Source organism: Micromys minutus (assembly GCF_963924665.1).
Source record: "Micromys minutus genome assembly, chromosome: 2".
NCBI lineage: Eukaryota > Metazoa > Chordata > Mammalia > Rodentia > Muridae > Micromys > Micromys minutus.
The window spans coordinates 30,199,396-30,214,798 of NC_137971.1; the positions used below are offsets into that span (position 1 = coordinate 30,199,396).

General features: G+C 41.9%; 2 protein-coding genes across 3 annotated transcripts in view; both read right to left on the reverse strand.

Annotated features, from left to right (window-relative positions):
* Positions 1 to 6,850, reverse strand: part of RIC1 (RIC1 homolog, RAB6A GEF complex partner 1) — a 79,745-nt gene extending 72,895 nt beyond the window's left edge. For both annotated transcript variants that reach the window (XM_080911996.1, XM_080911995.1), the window contains exon 1: positions 6,528 to 6,850. In XM_080911996.1, the coding sequence (XP_080768122.1) occupies positions 6,528 to 6,671 (144 nt within the window). In that variant the 5' untranslated portion in view covers positions 6,672 to 6,850. The remainder of the gene's footprint in view (positions 1 to 6,527) is intronic.
* Positions 6,851 to 13,377: 6,527 nt separating this feature from the next.
* The window catches only part of PDCD1LG2 (programmed cell death 1 ligand 2), a gene marked incomplete at both ends in the record, with an annotated part of 105,317 nt that continues 103,291 nt past the window's right edge, over positions 13,378 to 15,403 (reverse strand). The window contains 2 exons of the mRNA XM_080912902.1: positions 13,378 to 13,491; positions 13,959 to 14,106. Of these exons, the coding sequence (XP_080769028.1) occupies positions 13,378 to 13,491; positions 13,959 to 14,106 (262 nt within the window). The remainder of the gene's footprint in view (positions 13,492 to 13,958; positions 14,107 to 15,403) is intronic.

Here is a 15,403-nt window from a genome sequence, read left to right on the forward strand (position 1 = left end):
TTTACAATAAAAGCAAAAGTCCAAGGAAGAAATTCAATACAGAAAACCCTAAGGCTTCTACAACTAAGTACTAAATACAAGTACACAAAGTCAGTAAGGTTACAAGATTTAAAAAAAAAAAAAAAAAATTGGTTTTTTTTTTTTTTTTACACTGAAAACAAACTGGAAAAGAGCTTAAGAAAGCAATCCTATTTATAAACCGCATCCAAAAGTAAAATAGTATACAAATTTAACTAACCAGATGACACTGAAACTGTAAGGCCGTGAGCATGATGCAAATGGAGAGATATCCCATGTTCATGGATGATCGGTTGAAGTTGTTAAAAGGACATACTATCAATACAATCTCTATTAAAATCCCAATAATAATTCTCATAGAAATTTACAGAACAATCTTAAAGTTCATAGAGAACCCAAAAGACCAAATAGCGAAAGCAATCAAAAGAAAAACAATGCTTCATTCATACCACTGGTTTCACAGTATAGTGTGTATTGGTACAACAATCAAGATAGCACTATATTTGGATAGAAGCAAGGCACAGAGATCAATGGAACAGAACAGAACCCCTACAGAGAAACCAGTCACCCCATCCTAACAATCCCATAAGCCAGACCTCACCTTTGATAAAGACTCTAAGATTGAAGAAAAGGGAGAACTGCCTTTTCAACAAATGGTACCAGGAAAACTAGCTATCCAAATGGAAAGGAGAAAACACCCATCCACAAAGGTCAAGTAAGGGTAAACAGGTGGCTCAAATTAAACAGAGGGCTTCAAAACAACCAATTTCCTGATGAAAAGGGAGGGAAAGCTCCTGATATTGGTCCTGGTAAAACGTTTTGGATGGCACCAAGAGCAAAGAACCAAAGCACAAACAAGTGGTGGAAATACATGTACTGACATTTTCCCCCCACAAAATAAGGTAAAAGCAGTGAGTAGGCTGATTGGTACTTAGTACTGGTAATTAGCAGGGAAATGCACAACAGATAGTGCTTCTGTACCTGTTAGGGTGGTTTTCACCAAGAAGTCAAACGATACAATGTTGCTGGAACATAGGATACAGAAAAGAGAACTTCTTGAAACAGCTGAGATTGTGATTGATACAGCAACTACAGGAAGCCATATGGAGTGTTCTTTACAAACTTTTTAAAGAACCATATAGTTTCATAGTCCTATTTCCTTAGTACCTATCTGTGTGCACACCTGAGCACAGATATGGCATCCCTCCAAACATGTACAAAAAAGGCATTGAAATCAGTATTTTAAAAGTTATCTGCATGTCTATATTCACTAAATCATTACTCTAGTTACTATAACATGGGAACAACCTAAGTGATTGTCAACAGATGAACTGATAAAGGAAATGAGGTGTGTATACAGTGGGATATTATTCAGTCTTTTCGTGGAAGGAAATCCTGATACTTAGGACAACATGGAATATCCAGACAAAGGATGGCATATACTGCATAAGCTACTACATATGTACAATCTCAAGAAGTAAGACTCATAAAAACCAAGAGTAGAACAGAGATTACCAGAAGATGGAGTTAAAGAAATGGGGGACTGTGTCAAATACAAATACACAATGATAAGACTAGCCAATTTTTCTGATTTAATCAAGACTTTGGAGACTAAAGGTAATAGTATTATTTACTTGAATTGTACTCATTATTATTATTATACAATAATAATGTGTGTTGGGTGGGGCCATGCATGTGCTACAATGTGTGGGGGGGGGTCAGCAGCCCAAGAGGATTTTTATATGTATGAGTGTATGCTTACATGTAAGTATATAAACCACATGTGTCCCCTTTGCCCCTAGAGGCCAGAAGAGGGCATCAGTGTGTGAACTAAACCTGGGTCCCCTCCAAGAGCAGTAAGTACTTGTAACCATGAGTCTATCCCTATAGCCTGAAGTAGATCTTAAGTGTTTTCATCACATATAAAGGAACTATGTGAGGTGGTGGACATGCTTATTAGCTTTATTATAGCTATCACTACACATGTATATAAAAACATTTTACCATACATCACAAGTATTACAACTTTTGTCATGTATGTACTTCAATAAAGCTAGAAGAACACCCCAAAACAGTACTTCATCAATAAATGAACCATTCCAGTTATGGTAGGTAGCGATGACTCATGGAGAAAGAGGTATTGCAACAGCAGCTGAAGGATAGGTAATATACCAATAACCAGACATGAGGCAAGAGAGCATTCCAGGACAGGAGTGGCTCTCATATCAAACTAAGGAGTTTGGACTTTATTCTTTAACAAAAAGTGAACCCTAGAAGACATTCAGACATGTCTTATGAGACCTTATAAGGAAGGTCTATGGAGGCAGGAATGGAATAGATCTGAAACACAACTGTTAGAAAAAAGGAGACAGAAATTAAACAGCTTTCCTGAGGTTGCACAGCTCATTATACACTTACAGCTCGGTTCTTGAGACATCTGCCTCCCTGTGCCTTCCATGTACACATTAACAGGGACTTTTCATTATTTGCGCACATAAACAGGAATACAAGTTTCTGCTCAAATATATTATTTATGAGATAGTGATGATTTGCCAACTTCAACTTTTTATTAGCAATCCACAGTGGTAACTCAAAAGACTTTCATTCTCTGGGTGTGATGGTAAATTCCAGGTCAGCCAGTGATACATAGTGAAACTCTGTCTCAGAAAATAACAACAGAAGGCTTTCATGTATCATATTAACACAGTTCATTGGGCAAAAATGTGTTGTCTATATAATGAGCATCCTCATTACTTTCATGTGCTGCCTATTTATGCCTTCCTTTCTAATTAGTATTCAAAAAAATTCAGAAAGTAATTTAAATATTTTGAAATCAGTGACCTGAAAATTGAGATGAGCATGTATCTATTTCAGAATGGAAACTTCCTAAATATTTTAAGGTTTACATACATAGTCAGTCATTCATTCATAGTTACAGTTAAGGAGTCTAAAAAGAATATCCATGGTCTTCATTATACTAGAAAATACAGTTCATCTCATGCAATACTCATTTTATGGAGCAACTGTAACACCTAAGCTGAATTCTACAGTTCTCTTGTAGAAATATACCATCCCATCCATAAAGCCCTAACTCTTACCACCTCATCCTAACATATAGACTGAATCTTTCTTTTCCTTTTCTTTTCCTTCGTTCTCCTTCCTTCCAGCCCACCATCCTTCCCTTTCCTCGACAAGGTCTTAGCTAGTCTATGGCTGGCCTCAAATTCACAGCAGTCCTGGCTCATCTTCTCAATCTCAAGTGACCAGATTAAAGGAGGAAGCTACCAAGCCACGTTCTAAATCTTAAAAAAAAAAAAAAAAAACCCAGCTACTTAGGGCCTCAAAAAAAAAAAAAAAAAAAAATGTGGGTATCACTATTATAGATAGACTTCAGTAGGTGTTTTAATTACTTGTTTGTTTACTTACGTATTGTGGGTTTGTGTGTGGGTATGCAAGCACACATGCATGGCACAAGCATGAAGGTGAGAAGAACCTGCAGGAATGACTCCTGTTACCCTGTGTGTGGGGCATCAGGGATGGCAGCACTTGCTCAGCCGTGTGTTTAGGCCTGGCTGGCTCCTGGACTAGATTTTAGAAGTCTGAATTAGAATCAGTGTCCAAAGGGCAAACCTCTACTAACACATCACACTGAAAACCAAGCAATAAAGCCAATTTAGTGATGAAATGTGATGTTTTAATTATCAAAAAGTGAAGTGGATAGCTATAAAAATGCTTGTTTATAAACAAACCAAACAACACTAACATGTATCTTTCAAATTTGGCTAGAAAATTAGTCTAAACAGATATGACTATAAAACACTGGAATCCCAAATAGCAATTTAATACATAATAAAGGTAGCTATAAGTGGTTCATAAAAGTTTACTAAAAGACCCATAAAATTACTGTTATTTTTTTTTTTAGAGATTTTTAGTTCAATGTTCCCAGAGTCTCATGGGTAAACAAAATTTCACATACGGCAACTTTTTCAGACACGCAAATAACCAGTTGATACTAAACGCACATTTCTGCCACAAAGCCAGTTTTCTCTTTTAAAACTACCTTTTTCTTACACATCCTTACTTTATTAAGTACTAACAAAATTTCAAACAAGCAAAATTTAATTATTCTTTCTTGTCTTTTGAGTTACTATCCCTGCCTTCAAATGTCCTAAAGTAACTTTTTACTTCAACTCTGTAGATCCCTTTAGAACTTCAACAGTCTAAAAAATAAATAAATTAACTAAATAAAATCAACACTCTCATTCATAGTCTCAATGAAGATATTTTAGACCAACCCATTCCAAATTCTGGGTATAAGTGATAGCCTCTTTGATTTACCTAAAGATAGTCCTGCTTTTAACATTTGGTAACCTAAACACTGTGTTGTAAAGTTTGGAAGTGAGAAAATTAAAATGAATGTTCTCACAAGATAAGAAAAGCTACAAGCATATATTCCAAGAGAAGATTTGGCAAGTGGCGCCTGGCACGATTTCCCACTTACCTAGTCACACAATCAGACCTTAGAATCTGCTCATTTAAGGCTGATTTTCTAAGTGACAAGGCTTGTGCTCAGAGTTTCAGGTTAACTGGCAATGTAAACCTAGAGGGCCCTTAGGCTGCCTACAGCAGTCCAGAAATGTATTTCGCTTCATGCCTCTGAACCCATATATTCCCCGAAATCTACCCTCTGAAAAGGTTTTAGTTCTCTGTGGGTGATATATTGTTCTGTGTGTATGTAAAATTGTAAGTTCTACACACTAGAGATCAGTAGTAACCAAAGTCCTTCTGTGAAACTCAGGTGTACAGAGGGGGAGATTGAAGGGAATGAGCAGGGGGTGCTAAATTCCAAAACACTGCATCTAACTCCAAATCCAAACAGATTTTACTAGTATCACATTGTCTCTAAGACAACTGAGACTCATTTACTCATCATAATGTTCCTTTCAGGGAGAGATGAGGGGAAAGAAGGTAGCCTGTAAGCTTCTGGCCTACCATGCTAAACTTACATAAATCAGATTTGTATCTTCAGAGGTTAAAAGAATAAAAATGTTAGGTTTTACAGAGTGTTACATTCAAACAAAACTACTAAATTTAGAAAACAATGTAAAATTGAACTCTTAATTATGCTCGCCCAAACAACTATTAACTTTAAATAGTTACACTAAATACAAGTTGTTCAACTGCCACATCTACAACGCATACATTTAAATTTTTAATTAAGCACAGACCTGAGTATCATATTGCTGATGCTGTAATTGTTTAGTAGTCTGCGGGTTTTCTGATACCGTTCTGAAAATTAGGTCAGCCAAAACTTGGTGACAAATCCTCTGATTTACAGCCTAACTATGTAATAGTAAAAGAGAAACCTAAATTACTTAAATTCTAGCATCGGTTTTTACCACAGCTGTGTGTGAGGACAGTCAAGGGCATTATCAGCACTCTGTGGTAATAAGCAGAAATCTAACGGGTTTAACCAAACCAAAACCAGTGTTTCGTATATCTAGCAAGGGCAAGGTCAACCAGCCTCTAGTCTCTTTTCAAGAAGACACTCTGACATCAATTAATACTGTCTCTTTGAATGGGGACGGGGCAATCTTAAACTCAGAATTCTGTAATTTTTACAGACAGATGTCCAGGAGCAATAAAGACCGGACGGAGGCTAGCCCACTCAATCTTACTTTTCAAGTCAATTCTCTTATCTACTCGAAACTCAAGACACGGGAGGGGGGGGGGGGAAGCAGGAACTGAAAGCAAAGAATTCTGATCCCATGCTCTCTCCAAGCCTTATTATTATTTCCAGGTGCGGCGCAGACAGATGTGAGCTCCTAGGCTCTCCACAGTCCAAGAGCAGCTAAGGGCTGGAGTCCGTGGTGTACAGGCAGAGACCCGGAGCTAAGTTACCAGACATCTACACTCAAACCCAACAACTCCCAAGTCTTCTGGAAATCAGTTACGTACAACAAGACTATAAATTCTCACACCGGGTAAAGACCAACAGGCTTTCCGGAACTCCACTAAACAACGACCTTTAAAGCTGGGGGGGAGCTGGGACGCCACAGCTGCCGGGAGTGCCGGGGACGTTCCAACAGATTGGCTGGGCGGCAATGGGGGCAGAGAGGCAGGCAAGTCTGGGCTCGGCCGGGGAGCTCGGGGCCTGGCGCGCGGCTGTGGGCGCCACGCGGGGACTGGGGTGCTGTGGGGACTGCCGGCGCGTGGCTCCAACCCGAGGGCGAGGGTCGCTCGGACCGGCCGGGGCAGTCCAGGGGTAGTTGGGACGAGACCGCGGTCGCTCGGCGGTAGTCGCGCCAGTTCCAGGGTCACCTGGGGGTAATCGGGACGGTTCCGGGGTCGCCCGGGGCTAGTCGGGACCGGCCCGCGGTCGTTCGGAGGGAGTCCGGACAGGGCCAGGGTCGTTCGGGGAGAGTGGGGACTAGATCCGGGCCTCTCGGGGGAAGTCGGGACCGGACAGGGGCCGCTCGGGGGAAGCCGGGACGGCGGCGCCTACTCACTCGGCTGTACCAGATGCTGAGGCGGGCCGGGGCCAGCACGGCGAAGAACGCTCTCCGAGGGTCAGCCTGGACGTGGAGCGGCGCCTCGGCCGGGCTCCGCGGCGCGCAGAGCAGCCTCTTGGGCCAGCCGCTCAGGAAATACATGGTCCGCGCGCGGCCCCGACAGTCCCCGGCGGCCCCGGCCGCGTCTGTCACGCTCGGCGGCCCCGGGCCAGGCGCCCTCCTCCCACACCGCCACCGGCCGAGTCGGCGGCGGCGACAGCGGCAACTCGGGGCATCTGCCTGGGAGGCCGGGCCGGGCCGGGCCGACGCGATGCTGCGCGACGCAGTCTCGGACGCTGACCGGCCGAGGGTGGGGGAGGCCAGTGGGCCCGCGGCGGGAGGAGCCGAGGCCGGCCCGCCCCGCTCGCCGCTCGCGTCAGCACGCCGCACGGCGGGCGCGGGGAGGCTCCGCCCGGCTCCCCCAGACCGCCCCGCGTCAGAACGCAGGCCGCTGGGCTGGACGGCGGGTGCTCCGTACGCCTCGGCGACCTGGAGCGTGGACCGGGATGAGGCGACGGGCTCAGTCAGGGATAGTCCGGGCGGCCGGGCCCACTTGCGCTCCCCCTGGATCCGCGCGACCTCCCCGGCTGAAGGGGGCCGACCGAGCGGAGCCCGCGTCACGTGACACCCGGGCTGCGCCTGGAGCTGGGTCTCTGCCACTCTAGGCTGGCGGGGTTCGAGTCTGTACCGACAGATCTTTTGTGTGCTGCGGCTTAAAGTGAGAGCTGGTGATGTCCCTGGCCTTACAGAGCTTACATTCTAGGCAGGCTCTTTAATTCAGTCACTGAACTGCGTAGCCCCAAAGTACTTCCGCCTTGTCTTCAGAAGTTGCACGTCTAGTACAGAACATATTTATAGTTCAGTTTGCATCCGTCTGCCGGTCTAACAGTTATTAATGCCAGACGAAGCCAGATGGTGTCTTTTGCAGCCCCAGTAAACTGTTCTGGGAAAAAAAAAATGGCCTTAGTTTTTGAGTTAGAGCAGACTGGAAATACTGTATCAGGCTTTGTGTGTGTGTGTGTGTGTGTGTGTGTGTGTGTGTGTGTGTACCTGGAACCTAAAAATAGCTGCAGCTTTTGGTTACTTTTTCAAAGTTTAAAAGTAACAGCAAACAAAGTAACAATCTATATAACAATGTAACTTTCCGTAATTGTTCTAACTTTTGCTTTTGTAGAAGTTGACCAAAGAAATGCCAAGCAGCTCACCAGCCTTTTGTGCCCAGAGGGGACTCCTAGTGTCTGTCCTGGTGTGTTCCACAGGCCAACACAGTATTCCTGGAATGTCTTAAGCAGAGAAGACCTGGAAACTATTTTTCAGATGAAAGTGTGGATGAAATCTTGATCATCCAAGTTGCACTGTTGGATAAATCAAGAGGTCTGCCTTGCCAATATAAAATTGTAGAACTTTGTTGCCCAGTACTTTTTAGACGTTGTTGTACGCGCAGCAGAGGAGATGAAAATGTGCTGCAATTCCATTGATATGTTTGCTCTACCACTACTTTAGTGTGTTCATGTGTCTCACCAGTCAGTATATCTGCAATCACGGGCAGTTTAGATATTTCCAAGTAATTTTTAATCGTTCTTTGTTTTACTAGCCAGCTTCTAGATGGGATTCCCTTGCCGTGACCTTTTGCAGAAAAGTTTTAAGGGGACGGATGCTTTGATTTCATTCCACAGAGAACTTCAAGGCAGATAATGGTGCTGTATCATTGCTATTCCTTCTTAAGGATACATAAGACTAAAGTGGTAGATATTCCCAAGGTCACATAACCTAAAACAAAACAAAACAAAACAAAAACAAACAAAAAAAACTTGTTCTTTCTTCCAAGGACTCAGTGGTCTTTAGACCAGCTTAAGGTGAAGTAGGATAGTGGCCTGAACATGGAGGAGGAGGAGATCCTCTGGGCCTTTCTCCCTTGGGGGTGATGAGGTCAAAATATGTCACTGTAAACTTACTTAATGAACTGACTCTCAAACATCATATTTTAACATTGTAAAAATGTACGAACAATTCCAGTGCTCAAGCTGGCTGTCCCCTGTTCTTTCTCCCTCCATCGCCACCCCAGCCAAACTCTCTGGATTACTTTGAGCCTTGAGTAAACTAATAAAAGTTGATAGGTACATATTTGGTTCTATCAAACTTAACTTTTTTTATTACAAGGAATACTCTTGATTGGGGTGCATCTGTAACCTGTGTGTTGGGGGATAGGTTGATAGAATTTCCATAGAGACTAGTGCCATTATATGGTGTGTGCATGGAGAAAGAGACACATATCCAGACCCTACTATATTATTTTCTAGGGTGACACAGCGTTTTAGCCTTAAAATATACCTCATAAGCCAGGCATGATGGATATCTATTGTACTGACTATTCTTGGTAGCAAGCTTAACTGCATCTAGAATTAACTAAAACGGAAGTCCGCTGGGTACACATATGAATGTTGTTGTTGTTGTTGTTGTTATGTCATTTGAAGTGGGAGAAAATGCCCACTTCTAATCTGGATCTTCTGAGGTGGGAATCTGGGCCACAGCTTCTGCTGGCAGCCTGCATATAGGAAAAAGGAAGCTTTTGCTCTTTTCCTGTTTGTTCTTGCTCTCATGGGCACATCCGTTCCTTCACTGGAATTTGAGCCTCCTTTGTCGGGACTCTGGTGTATACTGAAGACCAGCTGAGACCTCCAGCCTTGTGGACTGAACTAGTGAAGTTGGTAGACAGCCGTTGTTGGACTAGCTGGATCCCAGGCTGTAAGCCATTCGAATGACTGGCTGATGGATGGATGGATAGATAGACAGATTTAGATTCATTCTATAAGTTCTTTTTCTCTAGAGAACACTAATACTCCTGTAATCCCTGTACTTGAAAGATGGACACAGAGTTATGAATTCTAAGCCAGCCTGACCTAATGAGACCCTACCTTAAATAGTAAACACACACACACACACACACACACATACATACTTGATATACCACAGAAGAAAAACATGGATGTCCTCCAAAAAATAGATTTGTCTTTATTTATTATGGCATATTTTGTAAAAAATAAAATTATGTTGGAGAATGTTATAAAATGTTAACTGTGATATGAAGCAATACAAATGCTTTACACATATTTTATAAAATATTCCATGCTTATGAAAAAAACACATTTTAACAAAAAGAAAATGTACCAAAATGTTGTTTTTAAAATCCCTTTCAGTATAGGCATTTACTATATTCCCTTTGGACTTTTTTGTATTTTTCTAAATTATATTTAAGGAATCCATCCATGTTACTTTTGTAATAAGCCTATTTGTAAACAGTAACCTTGTTAATGGTTGAAATGTTCCACTTGACCTGCTTCAAGTAGGGCTGCGCACCACTGGCAAATCAAAGACAGTAATTCAGTAATGTGGAGTTTCAGGCACAGTCTCAAGAGTATCAAGAGAAGGATTAGTAGAAAATAATTAGTCACCAGATTAAAAGTAGGCTCTGTATTTGCATATAGTCCCAGGCTTCTGAGGCAAAGCCACAGATGGATTTTGCTTCTGAGCGTCCCACTTGTAACGTCTGGGGATCCCCGTAAGAGCCTATGGTGATAGCACTGCCGAGGTTTGTGGCTCTTCCTTATGCCGTTAGCATCTGCTTTATTACCCTCGTGTCCTGTGCATTTGCTTCTGGGATGGACACCTGGTTGTCTGTACTTTCTGCAAACTGATAACCAAGCTGTATTTTACTTTAAAACAATATAGAAGTAACCAGGGTACATAAAAAGATAAATAATGTACATGAAATAGGATTGCTCTCAGGTTAATAAGATTTCAAGCTGAATGATGAATTCTTGGGAATTCATTATGTTATTCCCTCTACCTTAACTTTCAATTTTTTTTTTTTTTTTTGCCAGAGATTTGATTGAAAATATACAGCATAGCAGAAAGTCTCAGATTCAGCCTGGAGCTTTGAGGTTAATTCCAACAATAGGCTGAGTGCTTTGCGGTCTAGACAGACTGCCAAAGGCCAAAAGCTTCCCTGATCACTTGCTCTAGTTGGCAGCGTGGACCTTGGAGAGTGGAGCCTAAAAATGAAGCAAACTAAAGTCTTGTGCAATGACCATCTTTATTCAGAGCAGCAGGTAGTTTATACTCTGAGGGTTAGGAAGATCACATGAGTAAAGTGTTTAATCACAAGGACAAGCCACACATGACAAAAAAATCTTTTTCCATAGATGCATATGGATAACAACAGTGGAATGAACTCCTGTCTGCTACGCCTGAGAGGAGCATGAAAACACTTTAAAAACAGTTCTGTGTTGTGGAAGAATAAACAGGTCACAGACTCGTGTTTTCTCACAAGCCCTAAGCACTCTCACTTCCTTGGACTATGTTCCAGCACCTCCACCTTTTGCACTGGTTCTGGTTTAAGATGTAGATAAACCTAAATGCCATTTGATGCCTGAGTACCCTAGAAGCAAGCAGATGTTAGAACAGTGACAGCATCGGGTGTGATTCTCTGCCACCAAGAACAGAGATCCAAACTATGCCCAGTACATTACATTATTACATTGATCAGGAAAAAAAAATCTAGAGGATGGCTTGAAATGAGACCTGTTTGATTTGTAGTTCTAGTATCTTGTAGAACACAGGCCCATGTTTGCCTTTAATAGGAATAACATGTTATAATGCCCTGTGCAAATGGAAAGCTTTTTAAATCTCAGGGGAAAATTAAACATGGTCCCTTCATCAGATGGAGGAATGAATCTATTATGGTCCCAAGGCCCAGGCATAAAAACTTTCATTAGTGAAGTAACTTCTCCCATAGGCGCATAGGATCTTAACTTTGCCCTCTGATGATACGGTTAATAACGCCTTTTGCCCTTTAGCTGAGGGTCTGCTATCTTTCTGATAACTGCCGCTGTCCCCTCACCCCGTACTGCTGTACTTGACGGGCCAGGAATCCATAATCTTTCAGTAGGATCCATCTGTAATGACACACACCCCTTCCCAGTTTTCTTCTGTAGAAGGTTAATGCATCAGCTTATTTCTGCAGTCAAAGCAGGGAGGTTAGCATGTGCGCGGTAGCATGTGCGCGGTAAGCTTATTGCTGGGAACCGTCCGATAACATAGGCAGAATCTGAAAGTATATCTGGGGGGCGTCATGAATTACCCAAAGTAGATGAATCAGAACAGTCAGTTCCACCTGTTGGGCTGAAAACAGAATTACTAACCTGATGTCTATCTGGACCATGAATCCCTCCTACTGCGTTAGATGAGCCATCAATAAGTATCTGCCTATGGGATAGGAGAAGGGTGGACTACTTTTGTGGTCACAAATTCAGTTCCTATGAGAAAGCCCCATAGGTTTCCAGCTGGGGAATGAATGATTTCTTATCCTTCCATAGTAATCTTCAAATGAAATTGAAAAATCCATAGGGTTCTGCAATGCTTTCTAAATATTGATTGTTAAGGGTAATAGAATGCAGCAAGGCTCAAACCTATATAATTGTTGACATCAGGTTCTCCCAAGATTTATTAAGTAAGCGTAAGGTAAGCAGTTAGTATTGTATGGCCTTCTAGTATAAATAGATGTGTTCCAAAGGTGTGTTACCTTGTGCTATAATTCCCGTGGGAGACAGTTTAGAACATAAGTAAGCTCAAAGTCAGTGAAGGATCCATTGGGTACACAAATGCTTCTTTTAGTCTGGATTCAAATAGCTGTGGTTCTTTTCTTGCCTCTTAAGACACTATGCAAGGTCTGTTCACCACCATCTCTCCTGGAGTTTTAAGTAGATTGTTTAGTGCATATAAGCATTTTGATTTTGCTGAAATTGCTCTGGAAATACCAAGCATATCTCATGAGGCCAGGGAGGAACTGGTAAACGAGTCTCCGTTACCATAGCTTGTCTATGTAAAGTTAGCTTTTAAAAAGAAAATAGGCTTCTATCAAAAATTGGAGAGAATTCAGTAATGGACTGAGTATCAGTCTTGTTCAAGCAATGGAAGGTAAGTATTTCTGTGCTCCAATGAGGGAGCAGACAAAACTGTAGCAGGCATAGGTGGTGCCTTTTCTACTTTTGACCTTACATGCACAGGAAAAGCCTCCTTCATTGCCTCTTTTTTTAAATAAAAAAATTTAAGATTTATTATATTTATGTGAGTACACTGTAGCTGTTTTTAGACACACCAGAAGAAGCTATCAGATCTCATTACGGATGGTTGTGAGCCACCATGTGGTTGCTAGGAATTGAACTCAGGACTTCTTGAAGAACAATCAGTGCTCTTAACTCTGAGCAATCTCTTTAGTTCCCTTTTTAAAAAAAAAATCAATTTTAAGGTTTGAACATCCAGTTTATATTTATTTAAAGAATTAGCCATGTCTTTGTCATGATTAATATTCCCATCTTGCTGAAGTATATTAATAACAGTCAAATCAATGCTGAACTGGATCAAAATTGAATGGGGATCTTTTCCCCTTGATTTGTTGCCTCTTCAATATTCATTCGGACTCAGTCCCGCACTGCTTCATCTAAAGTTCCTTCTTCTGGAAACCAGAGGCTGCACATGTGCTTCTCCTTTCTTCAGCAATGTTGCACAAGCTTCACACAAGGCAGAACCTTCCTTCCCCGGGTTCTGCCCCTTCATTCTTGCTCATTCCCTTCTGTGCAGGTCTCCACTCTAAGCTGACTTAGGCCCCTAATTTCTGCAACTGCTTACTGCTCTAGAAGCAATGGGACTTAAGAGAATGGAGCTGATAAACAGGGCAGACTAAAGTCTCATGCAATAGCCAACTTTATTCAGAGCATCAGGTAATTTATACTCTGAGGGTTAGGAAGACTCAAGTGAGTAAGATGTTCAATTTCAAGGACAAGCCACATGTGGCAAAACGCAGCTTTTCCCATAGAGGCACATGAATAACATCATCGATGTCACTCACGCACGTCTGCCATGCCTGGGAGGAGCATGAAAACACGTTCCAAGAACAATTTTTGTGTCTTGAAGAAACTGAGGTCACAAACTCTTGTTTTCTTGAAGTTTTTTCACAAGCACTCAAAATTCTCTCAGGACAGGACGGTGTCCCAACACTTCCCAATAGCCTTGTGTTGAAGTCTATTTCAGTGGGGGCTTGAAAGATGACTCAGTAATTAAGAGCACTTGCTGTTCTTCAAGGACCCAAGTTCAATTCCCAGCATCCACATGGTGGTTCACAACCATCTGCAACTCCATTCATTTCCAGGAATCAAGCACCATTGCCTGGTCATCATGGGCACAAACATGCTTGTTGTGCACAGACATACCTGCAGGCAAAACACTCTTACCCATGAGAAGACTGCTTTGGTCATTGATCAGGGAGGGGGCACCAGGAGCACAACTGTCCCCCTCCTATTTATCATTATCAGGGCTAATGATCCTCCTCACCTGCTCTCTCTCAATCTGCTTCATTAGATATGCAGTATAATCTTGCCATGTCAGAAAGCTTCTTGCTGGGTCCAGTGGTAATTTCCTCACATCCACGCTTGTGTGGATGGAAGTCATGTCCAGGTGCAAGTCACATTCCTGGTGGTCACTGTAAAAGTGAAAATATCAGTATGAAACAACAAACATGTAACTGATTATATATATGATGTTACTTTGTCCCTATTACTACTCACAAATCACAGTTAAATATTACTTGGCGCTACTAGTGTACCATAAAGGCAGGAAAGCATATTATTAATAAGTCTTAATGAGGCTTATAATTAATTAGGCTTATAATTAATAAGCAAATGAGATTTTGGAGGAGGGAAATTAGCACAAAGTAGAAGATAAGTTAAAAAAGCTTTTGTTTATCCTACCAAGTGAAAGAGAAAGTTAAACCCCCCCCCCCCACTTTTGGTCATTTGTTTACTTGTGACAAAGTCTTGCTATGTGGCCTTGGCTAACCCAAAACTGACTCTATTCCTGCCTCCACCTCGAAAATGCTATGATTACCAGACTCAGCCAACTACACCCAACTTTATTTCTAGGAAAGAAAAACTATCTGGTAACAGATTTAAGTTAGCCAACAGCAACAATTAGTCTGTTTGATCATGTCTCAACCAACTTTCCAGCCTAACAAAATGTTGGACTTAAATGCCATGTGTATTCTTTATTTAAAAAAAAAAAAAAGAATGAAAAGGCATGTTGTTAACCCTTGTCTTAGTCACTGTTCTGTTGCTGTGCAGAGACACCGTGGCCAAGGCAACTTAGAAAACATTTAATTGGGGGCTTGCTTACAATTTCAGAGGGTGAGTCCATGACCATCATGGTATAGAGCAGGCAGACAGGCAGACAGGCAGACATGGCACTAGGAGTTAAGTACTTCCATGTTGAGCCCACAACTGCAATCATGAGGCAGACAGAGCAGAGTGGAGTGGTGTAGGCTTTAAGATACCAAAAGTGACACACCTCTTTCAACAAGACTACACCTGCTACAAGGCCACACCTCCTGACCAATCCCTCCCAAGTAGTTCTATCAAATGGGGACCAAGCATTCAAACATATAATCCTATGGGGGCCATTCCCATTCAAACCACATCATCCCTGTAACAGAAAAGTTCACCACAGTTTTATTAGTCTCTCTCTCTCTCTCTCTCTCTCTCTCTCTCTCTCTCTCTCTCTCTCTCTCTCTCTCTCTCTCTCTCTCTCTCCTCTCTACCTATTTATTTAGCCAACATTTTGTATCTATTCTGTTATCCCTATATCACTTAAGGTAAATATAATTATCTACTTGTAACAAGCCATTCTAGAATATTATGGGTTGGCTTCTGTCCTGCCCTTGCCAGTTATTTTTATATTTTCTAGGAGTAAAATGTGAGGAAACTGGTCTTTAAGGATTTCAAAGA